Genomic DNA, 22,967 nt, shown 5'->3' with positions numbered 1-22,967 from the left:
TCTCCTGATCTTCTTCTTGTCCTCTTGGCTGCCTTCTTTCCTCTCGTATCTCTCTTCCTCCTCTTCTTCCTCCTCTCCACATCTGAGATGACATGGGGACATGCAGCTTGTTGTCACAACCTGTATTCCAGCGTGGGGGGGGTGTCACTTTTTCCTTTCCAGCACCCACCAGTCCCTGGCCAGCCACAGGGCTGTCCATACTGTGTGTTGATGTCCCTCGCATGGGACGGGGCTGCGCGTGGAGCCCCCTGCCCAGGCCACCACAGCCCCCACCCCTCCAGCCCTGCATGTCCCCCCCCCCAAACCAGTAAAGACCAACAGAGCTGAACCCGCTGTACCAAGTTGTCTGTCCTGGGGGTGTAAGACTTTTTTTTGGGGTGGGGGGGTGGGGGGGTTGGGACCTGCCAAGGGGGAGCCAGTGGTGAGGAGGAGGAGGGGTGTTGAGACCCCCCGAGCCCAGGGGAGGAGGACTTTGGGGGTGCCAGCATCCCAGGAGGGTTGAGAATGGTGGAGGGAAGAGCTGGGGTGAGGGTGAGCCCCAATGTTCTGCACCCCGTTGCAGCCATGGGGACCCCTTGGCTGCGTCTGGGACCCCTCCAAGTCCCCAGAGCCCTTGGAGCTGCCTGGAGCCTAAAGCGCCCCGTGTCCGAGAGCCTTCACCAGAGCTGCTTGGCCCCCCCCAAGGCAGCCAAGGGCTGGGCAGGTTGTGGGTCGCTGTGGGGTCTAGACCTGCTGGTGGTGGCCACCCCACTGTGATTTTGGGGTTCTCAAAGCGCGTGACCACTTGGTCCCCAGATGCCTGCCCTGCATCTCCCCGGGGAGCGGGGCTTAGTGTCCAGCCAGAGTGGTGCTGGTGCCCTGTGGGGGGGGGGGGTCCTGGGCAGTGCTGGTGCCCTGTGGGGGGGTCCAGGAGCAGTGCCCGTGCCCCGTGGGGTGCCCAGTAACAGTGGCTGTACGCAGCTGGGTGCCTGTGCTCGGTGGGATGCCCCAGAGCAGGGCTCGGTGCTGGCGCCCATCCCCGCTCAGCACCAGGACTGTCACCCGACGGGGACCAGCTGCACCTCCTGGAGCCCCCGCACTTGTCCCTGACCTCAGGGAGGGGCTCAGGGGCTGGAGGGGACCCCGCACCCCCCCAGCACTGGGCACCACACCCCAGTACAGGGCTGCCGTAGGCCTCGGCGGAGCCATTAGCGGCTCCAGCATCAGGCAGGAGCAGAGCACAGGGCCCAGAGCTGCCGCTCGACCTCCCTGGACCATCCTGTCCCCAAAAGGCACCCAGCCCCTGTCCCCTGGCCACGCGCCCGGGCAATTTGCTGCTTCAGGCTTTGCCGAGCCAGAGGCCACGGCCACCAGCCCCAACGAGGGCTTATCTCCTCCCTGTGAGGGCAGGGCACTGCTGAGAGGAAGCTCACAGCATCCTGCTTCCCCAAGGAGCACCAGGTCACGGCGCAGGCACGGAGCGTCCCCCCCCTGGCAGCGGCTCCCGGGGCAGATGTCACCTTTATTCAACACCCGCTCAAAACCAGTGAACATACAATATATTTATATTTTATATATTAGATATTTCCTGCACCGAACGCTGCGAGTTAGGGGTGACCCATGGCTTTATTTCTGGGGATGGGGGGGGGGCGGAAAGGAGTAGTGTCACCGCAGGGGAAGGTGGCATGTCCTCTCCAGCACCCACGGGTGACAGCAGGGAGCAGAGGGAGCCGTGGGGCTGGGCAGGGGGGGGGCAGTGAGGGCAGCGTGAGTTGATGCTCGGAGCCCCCCCAGCCCCAGTGCAGGGGCTGGATGGGGGGGGGGGGGGTGGTGTGTGGGAAAAAAGCCCTTTTTTTATATTTCATTTAATGTTTTTACCACACGTGGAAGCGCAGCCTCAAACTGTGAGATCCTGGAGCCCTTCTGGGACCTTTGGAAAGAGCTCCTGGGGGGGGGAAGGAGACCCTCTCCCAAGGGCTGGGGGCTCACCCACGGCTCTCCTGCCCCGGGGGACACCACCAGGAGAGAGACAGGAGCTGGCGCAGGGGAAGGAAGAAGCCAAAGCCCTTTCCCCCTTGCTCCTGGGAGAGCAGCAGCAAGAGCCACCCCACCCCCTGGCACTTCGGGCCCCAACGAGCCCCCAAGAGCCTCAGCAGGAGCCCCGGGGTGCTAAGCCCAGGGCTGAACCCTTCACCGGACACCCCCAGGGGGTGCGCCGAGCCCCAGCGGGGAGGTGGATTGTTGCAGAGCTGGGGGGAGGCGGCACGCAGGGGAGGAGGAGAGAAGCCCCCCCGTGTGCAGCAGCTGGGGGGGGGGAACGAAAAAAGAAGAAGAAAAGCAGTCAGAGGGAGCCAGAGGGTGCAACAGGGCTCTTGCTGGGGCAACACGAGCAAGGAGGACACCGCATCACTCACACACGGGTTTCTAGGGGGAGTCAGGGAGCGGCCGGGGCGGGTGGGGGGGCCCTGCCCTCCTCCGCTCTCCCCAGCCCCGCCGGAGGTGGAAGCACCGGCTCCGTTCTCAGGGGTCCTCTCAGGGCTGGAGGGAAGATTCCCAGGGGCGGGATCCTCGGCGGGAAGGAAAGGAGACATGCACACGGGTCCTGGCCCACGTCCTCGGGCGGGAAAAGAGAGGAGGAGGACGGGCTGCAGCAGCACCTTAGTTCTTCAGGATGGTTTCGTAGGCTTGGTAGACGTACTGGGACACCTCCGGCGCTCGGCATTTCAGGGACAACTGCAGGGAGAGAGGAGGAGGGGGGGGGGGGGGTTACGGCTGCTCACCCCATGCGGCCGAGCCCCCAGCCCCAAAGCACAGAGCCCTGCATGCTGCAGCATCCCCCCCCTCCCCCGGGGCAGGGGGCAGCCCCAGCTCCTTATTTTGGCTGCATACCAGGTGGTATTAAAAGCACTGAACCCCCTAACTGCCCTTCCCCAGGCTGCTGGGGCTCCCCCCGCCCGGTGGAGCAGCGGAGACATCCCCATGCAGCGCAGGCAGGGCGGGCAGGGGCGCAGGCAGAGGCGCACACACGCTTTGTCTCTTGGGGTTCAACGGGCTGCCTGTAGCTCGAGGGTGAACAGTTCCCCCAAAGGCACCTTCCTCTCCCAAGCCGCAGGAGCTCCCCCTCGGTTATTTGCTCCGGGATCAACCATTAAACGACTCTGAACTCAATTAGCTCCTCAGCCTGCAGGCAAGCGGGGAGAGCTCAGCACAAGGGTGCCGGGTGGGGAATCCTCGGGGGGTCAGGATTTGCAGCTATCCTTATGCCAAGGGAACCCAGGAGGGTGGCGGGAGCACCCCGACCCTCCGAAACGTTCACCTCCACCAAAGCTCCGCTCTCGGCACCGGCCTCGTGCCAGCCCTGGCGGGAAGGAGGAGCAAGAGGCACCAAGGGACACGCGGGGCTGGCAGGGTAAAGACATCAGGGGAGAAATAATCAGGCAGCAGCCAGAGACAGCCCAAAGCCAGGGTAAAAACCAGTCTGCTAACCTCCAAATCCTGCATCGGCGGGCAGGCCGGCGAGGGCAGGCAGGCAGCAGGTACGGAGATACACAGAGAGGTGAGTCAAGGAGACACAGCTCATCCCACCCCAAAGAAAACAGGCTGCGAGGAAGGCGGGGAAGGGACCGAGCTGGGGAAAGCAGGACCTGGGGACGGCTCATGCCCGACAGACCTCTGCTCCGGAGCCGTTGGCAGCTGCAGTCGGGCTGCCCAGCGCACAGGCAGAGCCAGGGATGTCCCAAGGCGGGGATGGGGTTGGGGGTTTTTATTTTACTGGGTGGGCTGGGACCTCTCTGCTTCCTTTAGCTGCCCCCACGGTGCCTCCCCGGTGCCAGGAGGGCAGCGCAGCGGAGACTGAGTGTTGCTGCAGAGCCCAGACTGTGTCTCGCCCCCCCCATGCAAGAGGGACGCCGGGACTGGCACAGGGGAGGGAGCTGGCACCGATGGCAGCTGGGAAGGGGGGGATTCCACCAGCACAGATGTGCCACAGGACCATCCATCCCAACCCAAGCTCCGAGGAGAGCGTGGGGGAGGCCGGGCGGGCAGCAGCCTCGGCTCGGAGCCGCCTTCGGGGCCGTCTCGGAAGCAGGCAGGGGGAAGGGGCGTACCGTGAAGCTGGGATTGCTGGGCTGGATCCTGAGCTCTGCCAGCACCCAGATGCCGTTGGTGAGCTTCAGGGACTGGTAGAGCATGTCTTGGCCCTCCACGTTCCTCTTGGCGATGGTGAAGATGTTGCTGCCTTGTAGCTTGTTGCTAATGGCATCTGCGCGGGAGGAGAGCGCCGTTGCGGGGGCTGCTCGGGGCAGGGCGCCGGGCTGACCCCCAGCTCCCTTTGGACCTGCTCCCGGCCCCAGCCCCTCCTCCCCCGTGAGGCAGCACGCCCAAACCCCGCCGTCCCCACGCAGCGAGGAGAAGGGCTCTATTCAACCCAGCTCCTCCCCGGGGAGAGCAGGCAACGGCCCAGAGCTCGATTCACAAGGGCGCCCACCCCTCTTGGCGCCCCAAAGGTCAGCTGGCTGCTGCCAGAGGGACTGAAAGGACTCGGCTGTCCCTGCCCGGGGTTGGCCCGTCCCGCTTGGCACCACGTCTCCCGGAGAAGGAGCTGGGGGAGCGAGAGGAGGCGCCAAGGAGCCTGGCCCCGGCTCCCGCCCGCAAGCACGGGACCGACTGCCCTGCCCATGGGGCGGCCACCAGGGCAGCGTGATCCAGTTCGGCTCCTCTGCGCCGAGACCGATGACGCCAGGGCTGGCACAGCAACCGTCCCCGGCGGCGGGGACATCCGCACTGAGCAGGGCAGCTTCTACAACTAGTAAGCCAAGCAGCAGCTCCTTCCTGGAGACACAAGGTGGGCACAGGGGGGAAGGAGCTCTCGTCTCCCTGCAGCACGGGCTGGGATAACCGGGATGAGGTGGTCACCAGTGGCCAGCCGCGAGTTGAGCTGGGTCCTTCTGAAGGGTTTGGGACCCACCTGCATTGAGAGAACAGTCTTTGATCTGGAACTGGGCCTCGTTCTCGTTGGGAATATCCTTCCAAGTGGCCAGGAACATCTGCCGCTCTGCAGCCAGGAAGGAAACCAACAGAGTGAAGCTGCGGCACCGGCTGCCCTCGCGCCTCCCGAAGGTGGTACCACACGGGCGCCACGCTGCCGTGTCTGAGGGCTGAAGGGATCTTGCCCTGCTGTGCTGCCACCCCCTCCAGCAGCTTCCCAAGACCAGCCACAGGAAAGCGACCTGCTCTGGGGGGTGAGGCTCAGGGAAGAGGCTGGTGAGTGCCAGAGAAGGCCAAAGAAGCAGCGAGTGAAGTTCTCCCTGGCAGTGAGGAGTTAGAAGGTGGCTCAAGCCACCTCAGGCAGCCGCGGCTTGGTCATGCTGGCACGGCACTGTCCCCGTCTGCAGCTGCTGGAGGCATCGGGCTCCTCATGGTTCCCCGCTCCAACCCAGGGCTGGAGGATTTCAGGGGCTGGGAAGGCGCAGCTTGCAGGAGCCACAGCCACCCCCACTCCAACTCACCCATCTTCCCGTCCTCCACGAAGAGGATGTGCAGCGGGTACAGGGTGCTGAAGTAGAAGACGTCGATGTTGTTTTTCACCGCGACCTGGGACAGAAGGACACGGGGACGTCAGCCCCTCCTCCAACCTACAGCAGGCGAGCGGTCCCAAGGCGAGCATCCCAGCCCAGCCCAGCCCAGCCCAGCCCATCCCGCTTGAGCCGGGCGTCACCCAGCAAGCATCAGAGGCAAGAGACTGGCAGCTGGAGAAGCCAGGAGCCAGCGCCACACACCGGAGCGCGCCACTGTGCCCAGCGTCCAGGGAAACGGGGGAGCTGCCAGGGCTGCACCCCCTTCTGCCTTCTCTCCCAGCGCCACTCCTAGGAGCTACAGCCCTGTCTCCACCGTCTCGCCCCCGCCTTTCTTCTCACCCGGTTCCTGACGTCACACCTCCCTCGGGCTCCCTCCCCACACTCACCCCAGGGCATGCCCTCCCCCATCCCCAGCTCCCCAGGAGGGGAGACCCCCACCCCACCACCCCCCCCGAGTGGTGCCCACCTGGAGGTTGTTCAGGGGGTCCATCTTCATGACAGAGCCGACAGTGTTCAGCGGAAGAGAGATCTCCACCGACTGGTTGGGGGCGAGGGGCGCGTGGACCTGGAGAGGAGCTGCCGGGGCCAGGCCGAAGCTGGGGGGACGACGACGACACCCGAGGAAGGGAGAAGGTCAGGGTTGGGGGCAGCAAATGATGGCAGAAGGCATTGCCCATCTGCTCCAGGCCAACCTCCTTGCCTTCCTCCCCCTGGAGCCCAAAAACACCCCAGCTCATCTTGCTGCCCCTGCACAGTCCAGGCTGAGGCTGGCTCCTGCCCTCCCCACCCTGAGGCAATAACAGGTACCCCCCCCCCCCCCCCCAAGTTCCCCCACTTCCTCCTACGCAGACTCACACCCATTTCTACGTTCCTACACCATTCCCTCAAGGCCATCCCTTGTTGTGCCCCTCTGAGGGGAAAAAGAAGCACCGCTTCACCAGGAGGACAAATAACGGGACGGTGGTCAGAGCCCAGAGGAACGGCCTCTTCAGTCAACTTCTTAGAGGCTTTGGTTTGATGATCATCACCACCACAGCCATCAGAGAGAGAAGGGTCATCACGTGAGGCTGTTCCCAAGCCCTGCAGCCGTTTCACAGCCCCTTCCCCCCCTCCCCCGCAGGGCTGAGGGCGGAGGATGTCACGCAGCGCCTCCACCAAGGCAGCCCAGGAGGGACCTCACCTGTTGCGGTTGAACTGGATGGCGAAGTCGGACATGACCTGCAGGGCTTTGTTTGTCAGCACGAGGTCCATGGAGATGGAGCCCACCTGCCGGCTGAAGGTGCCAGAGATCTCCAGCCCCTTGGCTTTCATGGCAGGGAGCCAGACCTGGGTTAAGGAGACAAGAAACCTTTGGGATTCTACCCAAAGCGAACCCTTCGGCGCTCTCCAGCCCAGCAGAGCCGCGCAGGGCGGTTGTAAGCCAGGGGCATTTCATGGCTACCGACACACGGTGGGCACGGGCTGCAGGAGGCTGCCACCAAGTCCTTCAAAACCTTACCCAAACACCAGGAAACAGCACAGCCCCCAAACCACAGCCCTGACCTGGTAGATCCCTGCCCTCCCCTCTGCTCAGGGCTCCGTGCCACCCGAGGCACACAAAGACCGCCTCTGCCCCACATCCCCGTGCCCAGGCAAGCGCCATAGTGTCCCCTCCGCCCGCAGGCCACCATCCTCGCTCAGCTTGTACCCATGCTGGGAAAAAAGGGGTTCATCTCCCACCTCCCCCCTGGGAGGCCCTGCAGCACGGAGGGGGCGCAGGGGCTCTCTGTCCCCCTTAACGCCGCAGCCCGGAGCTTTGCCAGCGGCTGCTGGCTCGGGCGTGCTGTCCCACTCACCGTTTTGGGCGCCACGTAGGATCCCGACAGGGTTCCCACCCCCCCGGTGAGGTCGAAGAGGTCTCCCAGGCCGCTGCTGAGGGGGGCTCCCAGATTGGCGGGCATCGTGGTGCTGGGCGCCGGGGTGAAGCTGCCGCCGCCGCCGCCACCCATCTGCAGGGGACAAGGGAGCAGGTTACGGCGGGCACCGTGGAACAGGGGGGAGGAGGAGGAGGAGAAGGAGGAGAAGGAGGAGGAGGAGGACGAGGAGGAGAAGAAGTAGGAGGAGGAGGAGGAGGCAGAGGGTGAGAGAGGGGTTTGGGCGCGGGGGCACACTCACAGCAGGGCTGCCTCCCACATCACTTCGCAGCTGCAAGAGAAGAAAAGGGGCATCAGCAGGGGCAGGGGCCAGCACACTGAGGGCACAGGGGTCCCCTAAAATGCTCCATCAAGGACACTCTGTAAAAGCAGCGGCGTGTGCTAGCGAGGGCCCCGAGTCAGGAGGGATGCTCCAGTGGTCCCAGACCTGGTGTGCCAGGAGCTGTTTGGGGGCCCGGCTGTCCCCGGAGGGAAGCGAGGTGTCACTGGGGCACCCAACAGGAGGGCTCAGGCTGCACAGGGGGGAGCAGGGGCAGCCAGTGGTGGGCACTGGTGCTGGGGCTACGTATGGTTGAGAGGGCTGAGAAAAGGGCTGATCCATACCCCTTCCGACTCGTCCCCCATCTCCAAGCAGAAGCAGGCAAGGCGGAGAGAAGAGCCAGCCACATGCAGAGACAAGCCAGGAGAGAAGAGACAAAAAAAACAAGAGAGACAAGAGAAGGGGAAGGAGGGAAGAGAGGTTAGTCCTGCCGCACTGCCAACACATCCATCTGTCTGCCTGTGGCTGGCCTGGTGCCAGGGGACAGAGCACGACCGGGGTCTCTCCTCCCTGCAGTCAGCCCGTTACCAAACCCTGCGAGCCCACAGAGAGCCAGGGTGGCACCTGGGGGCTTAGGGACCAGGAGAGGCAGCAGGCAAAGAGAGAGCTGCCTCCCCTTGGGGGATATCTGCTGGATTTTAGGAGCAATGGAGAAAGCTCCAGACCCTTTCCCCTTGGAGAGCCAAGACCACCACTGGCACCTGCGGGGCAGGTGGTCCCAGCTAGGCAGAGGTTTCCATCCCTCCTCACCCTACGGCCAAACCGCTTCTTGGTTTGCATTCCCAGGAGGACAAGCTGTCACCTCCACATCTCCCGGCGCAGGGGACACCCGTTAAGGCGCCCCATGGGCTGGGAGCAGACACGTCTCGGCCCAGCCCCGCAGCAGCTTGGGGCACGTCCCCGTTTCATGCAGCTGGAGGGTTCAGAGGGGGACCCAGGCAGAGCAGTCACCCCTGCAGCACAGCACGGACAGTGGGACAGTGGGACAATGGGAAGCTGCAGCTACTACAGAGCAACTCAGGGCGTCTTGGCCCCATCTAAGTCTTGCTGCAGGCCCCAGACGGAGAGAAAAGGTGGTCGGGAGCATTAACCCCCTGCCCTGCTCCAGCCATCTGATGAGGACACGATAAATTAGGGTGCAGTGCTGTGTGTCTTCACCAGCTGTAGAAGGGAAGGACTAGCCCTGACATCTCTGGGCAGACAAGTCCATTCTGTCCCCAGGAGCTCCAGACAGGAGCCAGCATCAAACCCAGCACAGGGCAGCCGCGCATGGGGGAAAGGAGGGCGTGGGGCTGCGACGTACCAGGCTGTCCAAGCCACCTCCGAGGAGGTCTACGGCGCCCATCTGCACGGAGGAGGTGGCGACGGGAGGCCCGCTCACCGGGGGGCCCAGGTCCAGGTTCAGCAGGTCACCCAGCAAGTCGCCCTGAGTGGGGATGACGGCCGGCTGCTCCGCCGCCTGCACCCCCGACGGGGCTGTGTCGGGGCTTTCGGCACTTTCGCTCCTAGAGGGAATGACAAGGGAAAGCCAGGAGATGCTGAGGGGCTCCATGTCCCGCTGGAGACATTTGCAGTGTCAGAGACACCCCGTGGCTCCCAGCACTTCAACACGTTCTCATCGAGATCACCTTCCACTTAGGCCAGAGATCACCCCTGCAGCCTCGTAAGGGCAGTATGGGATCCACGCAGCCCTGCTCCTACAGGGGAGCCTCCCCTTGGGAAGGGAGCCCTCAGCTCGGCTCCGAGCCCAGCAGACACAGCCAGCTCTGCACAGCCCCACAGCCGCGCGGCTCAGCATCCACCCTGCCCATCGCGTGGATCCAGCCCTGGAAGTCCCAGCGCGGGGCGGGGAGTCGCCCTGGGGAGGCAGGGATACTCACGAGCCCGTCCGTGGGGGCAAGCTCTTGTGCACGACCCCTCTGCTGCCCTCCACGAAGGCGCTGGGAGGTTTGTGATAGACGGAGGCCAGCGTCCCGATGTAGCAGATCAGCTCATCCAGGAGTGTCGGCTCGATCAGATCCGTCTCCTCGGAGATGAGGGGTTTCTCCGCCAGCACCACCTCCTTGGCGGCCACGGGGTCGGTGGAGAGCAGGCGCCAGTAGATGTAGCCGCGGTCCCGCAGGTCGGGATTGTCGGAGTCCTTCGGGAAGCACAGGGGTTAGGGCCAAAGCCATCGGGAAGGGGAAGCTGCAGCTACTACAGAGCAACTCAGGGCGTCTTGGCCCCATCTAAGTCTTGCTGTAGTCTAAGAGGGATCACCGGGATAAGAGTCAAAGCTATTTACATCACACCTCTGCTGTACAGAGGCTACTCTTGCTTTGCTACATCAGCCTTAGCAGGGCAACAGCACAAGATGCCTCCCTGGGCTACAGGAGGCGGCGTCCTTGCTCTCCAGGACTTTAACTATCAGCTTTTCCAGAATTAAGCTTCAATCATCTGCCTCCTGGCACAAACGCTGCACTACCAAGCCATTCCCGCTGCTGGCGGGGGGACACACACAGCAAAGCCCCCCGGGGAAGCCGTTCCCTCGTGCAGGAGCTGTCACCCACCTGTGTGGCCAGGCTCAGCACCTGCTGCACCAGCTCCTGCGTCTCGGTGGGCTTCTTCAGGAACAGCTTCACGATGGCCGTCAGCAGCTGCAGCTGAACCTGCCGGTGGGCAAAGGCGGTCAGGGAGGGACAGACAAGAACGCGTGAGCTTTCCCCGTACCCGCGGGCTGGGACGTAACCCCCAAGCTGCCCCGCCGGGGACCGAGCACACGGTGGCCGCTTCAGCGGCGGTGACGAGGGTCAGGGCACTCCGCACGGCTCCCAGCCCGGTCCAAGCCGATTACTGCCCCTTCAGGCCGTCGGAGCCACAGGTTGACACAGGGGTTACTGGGCAAGATCTTGGGACAGGGTTACACGGTCCCGCAGGGGTGAAGGCCAGAGCACCCTCGGACTTGTACGAGGATTAGCAGCAGCAGTTCACCTCCGACAGTCCCTTTGGACCCGAGACAGGGCGGGCAGGATTGCTGGCTTTGCTGGTTTGCGTTTATAGACTTGCCCCTGTGGATCGTGACTTTGTTTCGCGGTGTTTTGCACAGCGGGGTTGTAGGAACTTCCCGTAGGTAAAACCCCCCAAAACTTCCACAGGCAGAACCCCTGGCCTCAGCGGAGCTGGCAGAACGGGCAGGCACAGTTCCCTCTGCTCATTTCAGACTCCATTTTCCAGCAATGAAGGGCTGATCCTGTCCTGGCACAGAGGAAGGACCAGGAGACCACCTGGTCCCTCCCAACTATTGCAGAGGGAAGGTGCTTGGGACGCCACCATGGTGGCACTTCATGGGCCACGTTCCACACCCAGAGCTGCTGTGGGACACCACTGCCCTGAACTCCTGCAAGGAAAACGCCTTCAACGACCCTGCTAGAGCAAATTGCTTTGTTACAGTCTGATTAGCACAAGCTTTGTCACGGTGTCACCCCCTCAACCGGCTGCTCCTGCTGGCAGCCAGACCCTGCCATCACATGGGGGGGCTGCCCCCCGGTCTCACCGCACCTGAGTGCTCTCATCGTGGAAGCCCTCCAGGAAGCTCTCCAGCAGCTCATCGGCGTTGTCGATCCGCTCGGCGTACTCTCCCACGATCCAGATCATGGCAGCCCGGGCCTCGGGCTCATCCAGGGAGTCGAGGTTCTCGCAGAGGGTGGCAATCACGCTCTCGTACCTTCCCGAGGAGAGGACACCCGTTCACCGAAAGCAAGAAAGCCAAGTCCTAGCCCCGCTCGGGACTCCAAACCACGTCCCATCACCCTCAGCGGAACCAGGACATCACCGAGGGCACAGGCAAGAGCCCCTGCCCCCCTGGCTGGGGCTGTCCCCTCGCCCCAGGGATGTGGCACAGCGTGACGCTGCCCACGCCGACCCCTCTCCGGCCCCAGAACGTGTTCCCGTACTCGCCAGCCCCGCTGCTGAACTAACTTCTCAGCCCTGCTCACCCGGTCTCCCTCCTCTCTGCAGCAGCCCTGAGTCACTGGCTATTTGTGCAGAGCTCCTGTCCATTACTAATTCAGTTCATTAGTATTTATTACCACTATGAGCACACGACTTCAGGATCACACAGTTGCCTATTCATCCTGGCTCAGCTGGAACATTTCCCTCTCCTCCTGCTGCCCTCACTCCAGCAGTGAATTAAAAGCCAGAGATGGTTTATGCTGATGTGAGTGACCTCAAAGCCTCTGTCAGCTCCTGCCCGTTTGGGTGTCTGGATCTGGGACTGCCCTCGTGGGGCTGGAGAATGTTCCTGGGGCTGGGGGTGGCTTTCCTGCCCCCAGCTTCGCTCTTGGGGCAGCACTGACTGGCGATCACAACCCCAGCTGGCAGAAAACCCAAAGCCACCTTCGCTGCAGGGAGGCTGCAGGTGGCTTCACCACCAACCAGCCCACCAGGAGGGCGCAGCAGCCCGTCCCTCGCCCATGCCTGGGTCTTTGTAGGGCCCCCCCACCTCCCCAAGCACAGAGGGGCCGAAAAAACTCATCTAGGACCGGGAGCATCCACCCAGGGCTTGCAGGCGGCCACCACGCACTTGTTGGGGTACTTGCGGAAGATGTCCTTGATGACGACGATGGCCTCCTGCACCACGTAGTTGACCTTGGTCTGGATGAGGTCGAGCAGGGTGCTGACGCAGCGTTCGGCCGATTGCTGCCGGAGGGACTCGGTCAGTCAAGCAGCAACGTTCTCACGCCCCCATCCCAAAGCTGCCCAGCCCCAGGAACATTCTCCAGCCCCACGAGGGCAGTCCCATCCATCTCTGCTGCCCTTCCCACAGCCCCTCCTCGCTGCTTTATCCCCTCCGTACCTCCCCCAAACCCAACCCAGACCAGAATGGGTGATGCACGAGTGTCATCTCCCCTCTCCATCCAGGTCTGGCTCCTCCTCCTCCCCCTTGCACGCTCCCAGAGCCTCCTCTTCCCCCCCCCCCCCCCCCCACTTGCTCCCTGCTCCCACGGGACGCATTTCAGGCCACGGGGTGCAGGAGCGTAGCAGCGAGCCCAGACCTCGGCTTGCCAGGGCAGGAGCACCTTGCACCTTGCCATGGTCTGGATCTGCGCGGCCACACGGCTCAGAGGGACAACCAGAGCCAGCACCGGGGTAAGAAACACCCCCCCGCCCCCGGGAGAGGCTGGCTTCTCTGCAGAGGGGAGGGAAGGATCCAACGGCAGAGCCAGGTCAGCTCAGCTCCCGGGGGGGGAGGCAAAGCCCGAGCCAGCTCCAGCGCCCGCCTCGCTGGTGTCGAGCCGCTTGTCTCGTGGCGTGACCGAGGACGCTCTGCAGCGAACCCGGGGCAGGACCAGCTGCCTGAAAGCTCCACGACCCTGCCCAGGAGCCTGCCTGTACCTGGGCCACGCCAAGCCACAGCAAGGTTTTGAATAATCCCCTTCTTCGAATTAGCCCCCCCTCAGGAAAGGATAAGCCCCCCTCTGCGGTCCCCAAACAAGTGACTTGTATCATCCACTGCAGTAGCACGTCAGGGGCAGCTGGGTCTGCAACGGAGCACGGGGCAGGCAGGGATCTGCAAAGAGCTCCAGCAGCAAAGGGTCAGGGGATGGAACACCCTCCTCACACCCCATCCGTGCCCCGTGGAACAACTGCAGCTCATCCCCAGGCCCAGGAAGGCTCTAGCTCGTCGGGGCGGCACTAACTCCAGGGGGGAGATGACCTCCAGCTCATCCAACACAGGCTGGAGAGCGATGCCTGGCCTAACCAGAGCTGCCACCGGGACCCGAGGCGACCCAGCCCTCACCTCCACCTTGATGGCGCAGCGGCCGATGGCTCGAACCGCCTTCCTCACAAAGTCCACGTCCACCTCCGTGGCGTATTCCTTCAGCTCTGCCAGCACCTGCCAGAAGGGACAAGACAGTGAGAGGCCAGCAGCAAGCAAAGCCACCAGAACAGCAGGGCAGCGACGCAGCAGAAGCAGACTGGGTGGTACAGCTGCTCCCACCTGCATCCTGCAACGCCGGGTCTAGGATTTCTCAGGGGCCGGGGCCCCCTTGGTGCCCACCCAGCGCAGTCAGGCAGATCCTGACCTGAGCAATGTTGGCCTGGGAAGCCAGGCGGATCATGATGTCCAGCTTCTCCAGTTTGACGTAGATGGGGTCGTTGTACTTGACAAAGAACACCTTCATCTCGTGCTTCAGGATCTCGGGCCTGGAGGACAGCGAGAGGCAGCGATTAAGAGACACACGCTCCTTCACTTTGACCACGAAGAGAGACATCAACAAAAAAAAAATCTTCCAGAAGCCATGGTTTTCTCCAGAGCTTTCTGGACACTATCTATCTATCAAATGGTGGCTCTAGTGGCAGAAGCAAGATCTCAGCTCTGCTCCCACCTCCAGGCTCTGACCCAGGCAGCAACCGGCAGGCAAAGCAGTGCAGAAAGGGAGCTGTCGTCCCCAGAAAGCTGCAGACGGGTCAGGAGGTGGATGGGGGGGGGATTCACCTGACCCTGCAGCCAGCAAACGCCCCAAGTCCACGCAAATTCATTACTCCATTAGCCAGCTCCAAGCATGAATCAATCACTCCCCGGCCGAGGCTGGAGCTGGGATGGTGAAGGCTGGAGGACACGGAGGACCTAAGCCTGGGAAACCCGGAGCCGGAGGACGAGCAGCTCTGGGCCAGGGGCACGAAGCTCCTTGGCTACAAGCACAAGGTTTTGGGGGCCCGTTCAATGTCAAGGAATCCAAGATACTGTGATTATTCCCGCAGGACTCTGTCCTTTGGCTCCCCTTTACTGGCACGCAGGGGACAGAGCACAACCTTGCCGCAAACCAAGGCGCCAGGGGACGTTTGTCTTGCCAAGGTTGGAAGGGACGCTTAGGGGAGAGCGGGGATGCAAACCCAGACCCCAGGGCTAGGCTGGACCTTTCTCATCAGCTCATCCTCTCTCTAAGCTGGGAAAGAGACAGGCCAGGTCCAGCTCCGAGGAGCCAACCTGCCTTCCCCATTCCCGCTCCCAGGGACACTAATTGCTTTCCACCTCTCCCAGAAATTGCTGCTATTTTTAATAAGCAACCACGGCGATAATGGGTAGGACAACAAATCATCTGACGGGGGCTGTCACTGCGGAGCGGGGCTCTCCAGCTGGCCAGTTCTGCTCGGGGCACATGTCCGGGGCCTCGGACACCTCCTGCCCACCAGCGATTTGAGATCAGCAAAGGGACAAAGAGGACTCTCAGCACTTGTTCAAAGAGGACGACGGCACAGAAACAACCTGGTATCACAAAAATTCCTCACCAGACATTCAATGACCAAACCAAAGTCTCAGCTTTCGGCCTTTCCATCCTTTGCTCCCCCAAAGAAACAACAAACTAAAATAAACCCCTCCTGGAGTTCCCAGCTTAGCTCCCTGCTCACTGCCTCTCCTGATCCTTTGCACCCAGCCCCTGGATTTTAAATAATAGAGAAGAAAACCTATACAAAGCCCTGCAGTCAGAGGGTTTGAAGCACTGGGAAGCAGCACCCCTAGGGAAGAGGGAAAGCCTGAGCCAGGCTGTCCCTCCTGCCACGCCTGGACACCCACCTCTTCTGCACGATGAGGTTGATGTTGCGGAGAGCCACGTACTGCAGCTCGGGCTCTGCGGAGAGCAGGGTGACCAGCGGCGGGGCCAGCTTCTTCAGCAACGTGCCATAATAATCCAGGTCCTTCGACAGCATCTCCATGAACTTCATCAGCACCTTCACCGCCGAAAGCACCACCGCCGAGTTGGCGTGGGACAGCCGGGGCGTCACCCGCTCGCAAATGCTGGAGGTGTCGGGGGTTGATGGGGAAGGAGAAGGGAAAGGAAACAATCACAGCCCGCTTCAACGCTGCTCCTAGTGCCGAGGGACAACGAGGCACCAGCAGAGTTTGCAGCAAAGCAGCACTTAAGACCTTCCCAAGGGATTCTGACCCGGCTCTTCAACACCCTGATGATGGTTATTTCCCAGCCTTTACAAACCCCTCTTGCAGTGACCCCCTTTCAGAGCTCCCCAGTGCCTGTCCTCCCTTGCTGCACAGCCAGGCCACATTTGGAAGCAGCTCGAGAAGCACAATCCCCGTGCCAGCACAGGGACAGGGCTCGCTGCAGGACCACGGCAGTCTCCAGATGGCCGTGCCCAAGGCACGGTGGCCAGCAGATGCTCACTGTCCCACCTCCCACAGCGGGATGCCAAGGGTCAGGAGGATGAAGATGCTTCTTAGAGGAGAAGGGGCAGTGTCAGGCCCTTCGGTCAATACCTGCCTGTCCCCCTCCCGCTGGTCCACGGTGCCCTGAAGGCAGCGCTGGCCCCAGCAGCACCCAGAGCCTCCCTCACCTCTGGGCTTCCCGGTCATCCTTGGGCATGTAGTTTGCCAGGCAGTCCAGGATGAAGATCTGGCCCCACTCGGTGCACTCGTTCAAGGCCGTGAGCAGCTTGTTGATGGACTGGGGGTTGAGGTCCAGGAGGTTACTGCTCGGGTGAGACTCTGCTATTTCTGAGAGAGCTGCTACTGCGTTGGCCACTACCTGCCAGAGGGGACAGGACACGTCTTAGGCGACACCAAACGTGGTTCCAGGGCGCGGGGGAAAGCTGGTGCAAGGGGATGAGTATCGGCACCTCCCATCCCAGCGACATCTGGGCACCAGCCTCTCCTCCCCACCAGCTGATCCTCAGGAGATGAGCAATCGCCACCAGCCCAGTCCCACCGCCCACGCCACATCTCCAACGCTTCGCACATGTTCAGCAGGAGTCAGCCTTGGCCCCGTGCCCGGCACGGAGGAGCCTCCCCTCGCTCCCCTTCCCCAGGCAGCTCCGAGGAGCCCCATCCCTCCCTGCGGCAGCTCCTGGGCCTGTCGCTACGCCCGTGGCAAGATCTGAAGTGCAGCAAAGGCTGGGGGAAGAGAAACCCTGGGGAAAGCAGGCTTTCGAGTTTCTCACGCCTGGGGAAAGGCAGGGAGACTAAGGCTGGCCAAAGCCCAGCTGCTAGGGAACCCTCACCAGAGGCAAAAGCTGCCAGTTACGTGGCATCAGAGCCAAGCACCAGCTCCCCTCTGCCACCATCCACTGCTCCGAGCTGGCCGGGGCAGCCTCCTCCCCACTGGGAACAGACTAACAACACACTGCCAAGGAACTGGAGAAACCTTCCATCCAGGAGACAGGGTTACAGGGCAAGGAACACAGCCTGCAGCCCTCAGAAACAGCCGTCCCCAAAAGCGGTCTGTTCAGCAGCAAAAAGAGGATGAAGGGGAGCACGGGAAGAAAGGAGTCGGCACGTGAAGATGAAGGGAGAGCATTTGCTGCCATTTGGAGGGAAAGAAAAGATGGGGAGGGCAAAGCATAATCACCATGGGGTTGGAGTCCGAGATGAGGTCTTTAAGGGTGTCCAGGAAGCCCTGGTCCTCCACCAGCTGGGCATTGATGTCGTGGAGCTTTGCCACGCAGACGGCCGCCGTCTTGCGCACGTAAGGGTCCTCATCCTTGAGGCACTTCCGCAGGGGCTCGCAGAGATACTCCGTTATCTTGTCCACGCGGATGCAGCCCATGGTCCGCACAGCCAGAGCCCGGATCAGAGGGTTTGGGTCCTCACAGTCCTGTGGGGATGAGAGGGGAAGGTCAGGTATCCTGGGCCGCTGCTCCTTGAATCACAGGCATCAGTGGTGGCTTCGGGACCTTCGTTCTCATGAGGGTACCTGAAGTCTAGAGGTTTTAACACTCGGCTCTCGAGAACAAGTCACCCAAGAGGGAGGTTTGTCCTCTTGCAATCTGGCACCCACAGAGTTTTAACACCATCAGTTCTCACTTCAAACACACCTCCAGGAATCCGGGGTCTTCATCACTTACACCAAGTACCTGAAGTCAGCTGCCACCCTGCAGAATGGCCACCTGACCTGGGAAATGCATCCATTGGGTTTATCGTGTGGGGTTTTTTTTTCTTCCTGAAAAAGCCAAAACTCCCTCTAATGCCCACCAAGCCTTTGCACAAAGTGATTTGGCAATATCTTGGCTCCTAAGAAACACGCTCTTCACCTAACAAACACGTTCTTCAGCTCCCAGCTTCAACTGGAAGATCACGAGGGCCTTCTCAGCTGCAGAGACTTCAGCACGTAAGCTCACATGACGGCAGTTCGATCACGGGAACTGCCCACGACTGAAGCTGCCACTGAGAGAGCAAGTGGCACAGCATGGCTGCCAAGAGGATGTTTTTCTTCTGCATCACTGGACAAATTTGCTCAGTTATCTAGAGCTAGAGGAGCCCCTACTCCCAAAGAAAGAGGCTTTGGAAGCCTGCCCACGCTCCCTTCTTCGGAGCAGAGCACGTAGCAGCTTAGTGCGGCGGCCTCGCGCGAAAGCGGGGATGCAGGGGGGTGCTGAACCGACCCGCTGCAGCGGGCGGCTCCCCGGCACGCAGCCCCCTCCTCTCACCTTCACGAAGGTGTTGACTGCCATGATGGCCATGTCCGGCTGGCTCTTGGCGTAGTTCATCAGGTAGAGGTAGACCAGCTTCTTCAGCTCCAGGTTGTCCGTCTGCATGCAGTTCACCACGTCCGGGAAGAGCGCGCTGCAACACAAGAGCCCCTCTGTGAAGGCAGGATACGGCCACGCCGCTGCCTACGCGACCCCACGCTTCCCCGGGTGCGTAGCCATCCCCTTCCCACGGCTCAACCCACCCCTGAAGCCAGAAGATCCCAGGCTCTCCCAGGACCTGAGCCCACCCTGCAGCAGACGGGGCCACACCACCCCTCCCCAGTGGGTTTTTCTTCATGGATCTGTATCAAGAACAGCTCAAAACAGCCCCGAACGGACCGAAACGGAGCTCTCCCACACGGCTCTGCTGCACCCCAGCCCTAGTGCGTGCCCACCGTCCCAGCAGGAGGTGTAACGTCCCCCAGCCATCACAGGCTGCTCCAAAAGCCTCCGGCATCCGTGACAGGACGTGGGTGATGAGCCGTTCCCCCGCCCCGGCACAGCCCTACCAAAGCCACCCTCTGCTTTTGGGGACGTTAAACCTGCCCTGCTGCAAACTGCTGCGCGCTCGCCCCACGTCCGACGTCAGAAACATCCCACGAGAGAAGCGACCACCCAGGCCAGGGTGTGAGGAACAGCCCCGCTTGCCCGCGTGAGCTCTGCACCAGAACGATGCTCTGCTGGGACGGAGCTGCCAAGAGGCCTGCACGGAGCTGGGGGCTTTCCCTTCCCAAACACCCGAGGGCTGCGGGATGCCAGGGATGCTGTTTCACCGCAGAGGCTAAAGGCAGACCCATTAAAGATACAGACAGACCAATTAAGACTATTAAACCACCCTAGGAGAGGCAATCAAGCTCAGAGGGCTAACACAGGAGTTATCCCCATCCTGACAGATGTCCCGGGGGCTCCGGGAAGCTTCTCCGCCACGGCAAACCCAGGCATCGCTTACAGGAGCAAACCCAGGGCGCCCCCGAGCCCGGGGCTCTGCGCTTTGCTAGTTCTCTCGCAGAGCTCCTGCTGCCGGCGGAGCTGCCACCCCCCTCAGCTGCTCTCACCCCGGGCTAAACCAGGCTTTCCTGGCACCTCCCAGGGAGGGAGGAACTTAGTCAACTGCTTTCTTGCAGCCTAAAAATATACATACACCCCCCCCCCAAAAAAAAAAAGGGGGGCTGCCACAGCTGCTATTTCCTTTCCAATCGATGTAGGTTCTGCCCAGCCTCAGGCAAGTCCCTGCCATGACCGGTGTCACCTCCATGGTGGCCCCAAGGCAGAGCATTACGCGCTGCTGTTAGTGCTCTGGGAGCTGGGGACACACCAGTTTCCCAAACACAGAGCCCAGACAGTGGTTTTGCTCCATCTCCTCTCACGCGCACCACGAAAAGCAAAGCGCCGACATCGCGTGTGATGCCCAGGGTGTGCGGGGACAGGGCCGTGCGGGGAGGAGGGGACAGAGGGGGCCACGTGCTGCCCGGTCAGACGGATGAAGGAGAAGAGGGAACAGCAGCCGCTTGACCTTTTGGACTGGAGTGGCTGCAAAAGGCTTAGTGGCACCGAGGCAGAGACACGACCCTCTGCCATAAAGGCTCAGAGGGGGTTTCTGCTTGTTTTTAGTAACACTTGAAGGAAGCAGCAATAATCCCAACAATTTATCTGGCGGCCAGACCAATCCTCTTTTAGCCAGATTACTACCAAAGCCAGGTAAGCACCCGCCTGCCAGACGGCCACGCTTACACAAACATTTCCCTCCCGCAGCAGGAGGTAGAGCTGCGGCCAGGAGTTTGCTCAGTCCTCACCCGAGACAAAAGCCAGCACGAAAATCCCTCGGAAGCAACAGGAGAAAACAGGAGCCTGCAAACCATCCAGGCACCCTCTCGGCACGGTTTGGCCCGGGCATCCCCGGCACGGCACCGCCACGCACCTCACATCTTTGCCGACCGTCATGGACGCTATCACCTTCTTCACGGCCTCCTTCTTCTTCTCCTTCTTGTCGCTGTTCAGTTCGGCTTTCAGCTCAAATATCTCCCCTGGAGGAAGGGGAAAAGGGGGAGCTCAGGGGTGAGGGGATGGGGCACCCCCCCACACACTCTGCTGGGTGCTGCTCCCAGGGGAGGCTGAGCCCAGCTCCCACGTGCTGGGGCTTCCTTCGCCACCGCGGGTGCTCCAGGGTACCAGGAGCTGGAAAGGGGGGATTTAACTTCCCAAACATCTCGCCGAGGGCTGGGGCTGCTCCAGGGGCTCAGCCCTTATCCCTGGACACGGATATGAGTGCACTGGGGCATCCCTGCGGCTCCTCCAGCCCGAGAGCCCCAGAGGGCTTTAGGGCCCAGGGACACTGCGGGAGTGATGAGTGGCAGCACCCCACACCCCCAAGCACAGGGCATGGGGTTTATTCAGTGGGGATTTTTGGCCGTGGGGCGGTTACCCCAGCGCACAGCAGCCCCAGCCCCGCACAGGGCTGTCGGGAGGCCCTCCCCTACCTGCAGAGCCGGATGATGACAGGCACCCGCAGCAGCAAAGGCGGGAGGACTTGGGGAACTGCTCCTCTAGCCCACGCGAGGGATGGTGGCTCCCAAATCCCGCTCCGCACGTGGCAGCAATCCCCCAGCCCACTGCCTTACTGGGGGGGGGTGGGGGGGCTCTGGACCCAGCCAAAGGGGACAATTCCCTGCCCTCACCAAGCCACGCTGAACTCTTTATTCCCTCTTGGGCAGGCAGATCGAGGAGGAAGATGCCACATGCCCTTCCTCCACATTAATTCCTCGGTCTGCAAAGTGCTTTAAGTTGAACACCCCGAGCGCTTCTGTCCCAGCTCAGGGGAGCTCGGGGAGGCGGGGGGGACGACTGTCCCGCAGCCAACAGCCTTGTCTGGGTTCAGGGGGCTGCTGACAAGGTGCTCTCACCCCACGGCAGCCCAGGAGCCGCCCCAGCTGTGTCAGAGCAGGGAGCGGGGTGTCAGCCACAGCATCCTGCGTGGGCTCAGGGCATTCACACAGGAGCTGGCACCCTCACCAGCTTCCCACTGCAGGGACAGCCCTCTCTGTCCAGCTTATACAGGTGGGAGAAGAGCCTGATGATTTGGGGAAACATTGTGTGACCCTCCCGCTCCTTTTCTTACCTTTCTTTGTGGTGGTGAAGTACTTTGAGTCCGTCATGGTGGTCTCCAGCTAGCGCCACGTCCCTGGGAGGAAAGGCAGACCAGAGAGGTTGTAGGTTGATAGTTCCCTTGCTGAGCTGGCGACGGAGAGCTCTGAGGAGGAAAAGCCAGAGGAAGGAAAGAGCTTGGGATCTCATGGGAAGAGCCAGAAGGAGATGAAGTGCCCAGAGAAGCCCCCAGCTCCCGTGCTGCCGGAGGAGCCTGTCCCCCGAGGAAGACGAGCGGCTCGCGGCCACGCCACGGGCTCCGCCGATGAGTGGGAAATCAGCTGGTTTGCTAACGAGGACGTGGAGGAGGAGGAGGAGGAGGAGGAAAGCAGTCGCTGAAGATGCCAGCGTTCACCCCTGCTCAGGCTCCAGTCCTGACTTGCTTCTCTCGCCAGCGGCAGCAGCAGCCACTTCGCTCGCCCCACCCCACGCGGAGCGGGGCAGCCCTCGCCCCTGCCGCAAGGGCTCTACGAATCTCCCTTGGGTTTGTGTCTCCTCAGGTGAGAAGCACTTTTCTAGGGAAAATTCACTCCCAGCCCTCCCTCACACCTACTCAGGGAACAGCTCTGGGGTGGGAAGAGACACCAGAGCAAGGGGACAGCGCAGCTGAGGGACACGGATCTGCCGGCGCCCGACCAAGCACTCCGGCAAGATCAAAAGCAGGCTCTTCCAGAACCCCCCCCTGCTCCAGCAGTGTTGCTTTAAATTCAACGGGTTTCCACCCAGCACTTGGGGCTATATTATATAATTCAGGCAGTTTTGGGCAGATTTACAGCTGGGCAGGCTGAGGAAGCCCGATGGGCAGGCAGCAGAGAGCCCTTCTTAAAGGTCAGCGGGGATTTGTCTTTTACGGCTGCTTCACCCATCTTTCCTTCCACAGCAAAGAAACCAGAGGATCGTCCTTGAAAGCCCACAGTGGCCTTGCTGTTTTGGAGGGGCAGGAGCACCGAAAGCAAAGCCAAGTGGAAAATAAATTAAACAAAAAAAAAAAAGAGCTTGCAAATGGTTTTAAAATGTAAATGAGCATCTTGAGAGCCAAATGCAGCAATCCCCTGCGAGCTCACGAGATGCAGCCAGAGAAACTGTGTCCTCTGTTCCCTGTCCAAGCTGGATAGGGATCCCCAACAGAGATAAAAAGAGAATTTGGATAAAATCTAGGGGCTGAGCCTGCTCGGCAGAGCACACAGCCACAGCCAGCTCGGCGGGCAGCAAGAGAGGAAGAGTTTGCATGGGTTTGGGGCTCGCTTTGAGTGCTGGCAGCGCAGTGCCGATGCTGTCGGAGAAGGGGCAAGGCTGCCACCATGCTACCCCAGCCCTGCCGAGCCTGCCCCGTGAGCAAACCGCTTCCTGGGCAGCCTCCTGTAAGACACAACGCTCCTCCCTGCCTCAATTACCTGGGATTTATTCAGAGCCTTTTTTTCCCCCCCTAGGGCGACGGCTCTCCAGCGAACAGCGGGAGCTCCCGGGCTGCGCCGCAGCGGCTCTCTGCGCCTGACTGCAGATCCCGTCCTGCAAGAGAGGGAGGAAGGAGGATTTACTGCAGTCCCTCCGATTTCACCGACCTGGCTCGCAGTCAGC

At 61.7% G+C, this 22,967-nt stretch overlaps 1 protein-coding gene and 1 non-coding gene across 11 annotated transcripts; both read right to left on the bottom strand.

The window, feature by feature from the left end:
• Positions 1-2,436: 2,436 nt before the first annotated feature.
• Positions 2,437-21,400, bottom strand: AP1B1 (adaptor related protein complex 1 subunit beta 1). Of its 10 annotated transcripts, none has more exons than XM_086474363.1 (22): positions 21,364-21,400; positions 20,167-20,272; positions 18,207-18,342; positions 17,129-17,374; positions 16,119-16,309; positions 15,346-15,567; positions 13,853-13,973; positions 13,567-13,662; positions 12,349-12,464; positions 11,325-11,490; positions 10,337-10,435; positions 9,668-9,927; positions 9,091-9,292; positions 8,072-8,092; positions 7,710-7,739; positions 7,391-7,543; positions 6,736-6,881; positions 6,022-6,151; positions 5,487-5,571; positions 4,946-5,032; positions 4,086-4,240; positions 2,437-2,712 (listed from the first exon to the last, which is right to left on the bottom strand). In XM_086474363.1, exons 1-22 carry the CDS (start codon positions 21,398-21,400, stop codon positions 2,638-2,640), a joined length of 2,880 nt encoding a protein of 959 aa, XP_086330489.1. In that variant the 3' UTR covers positions 2,437-2,637. The 10 variants fall into 10 exon arrangements, with proteins under 10 accessions (XP_086330489.1, XP_086330496.1, XP_086330491.1 ...); XM_086474370.1 differs by lacking the exon at positions 7,710-7,739 and adding an exon at positions 3,466-3,474; XM_086474365.1 differs by lacking the exon at positions 7,710-7,739.
• Positions 6,529-6,633, bottom strand: LOC147414290 (small nucleolar RNA SNORD125). Its single transcript, XR_015183933.1, has one exon. It is a non-coding gene; the product is annotated as a small nucleolar RNA SNORD125 (small nucleolar RNA).
• Positions 21,401-22,967: the final 1,567 nt, after the last annotated feature.

Source organism: Leptosomus discolor, chromosome 16 (assembly GCF_034619465.1).
Source record: "Leptosomus discolor isolate bLepDis1 chromosome 16, bLepDis1.hap2, whole genome shotgun sequence".
NCBI lineage: Eukaryota > Metazoa > Chordata > Aves > Leptosomiformes > Leptosomidae > Leptosomus > Leptosomus discolor.
This window is presented reverse-complemented; position numbering and strand designations above follow the sequence as displayed.

What these genes read in the sequence shown, in the direction of transcription:
- AP1B1 (XM_086474363.1), bottom strand. Translation starts at nt 21,400, where the DNA reads ATGACGGACTCAAAGTACTTCACCACCACAAAGAAAG. An exon ending in GATGACCGGGAAGCCCAGAG is followed by an intron (nt 15,568 to 16,118) that starts GTGAGGGAGGCT and finishes CGACACCTCCAG; the next exon opens with CATTTGCGAGCGGGTGACGC. An exon ending in AACCTCATCGTGCAGAAGAG is followed by an intron (nt 13,974 to 15,345) that starts GTGGGTGTCCAG and finishes GCTGTCCTCCAG; the next exon opens with GCCCGAGATCCTGAAGCACG.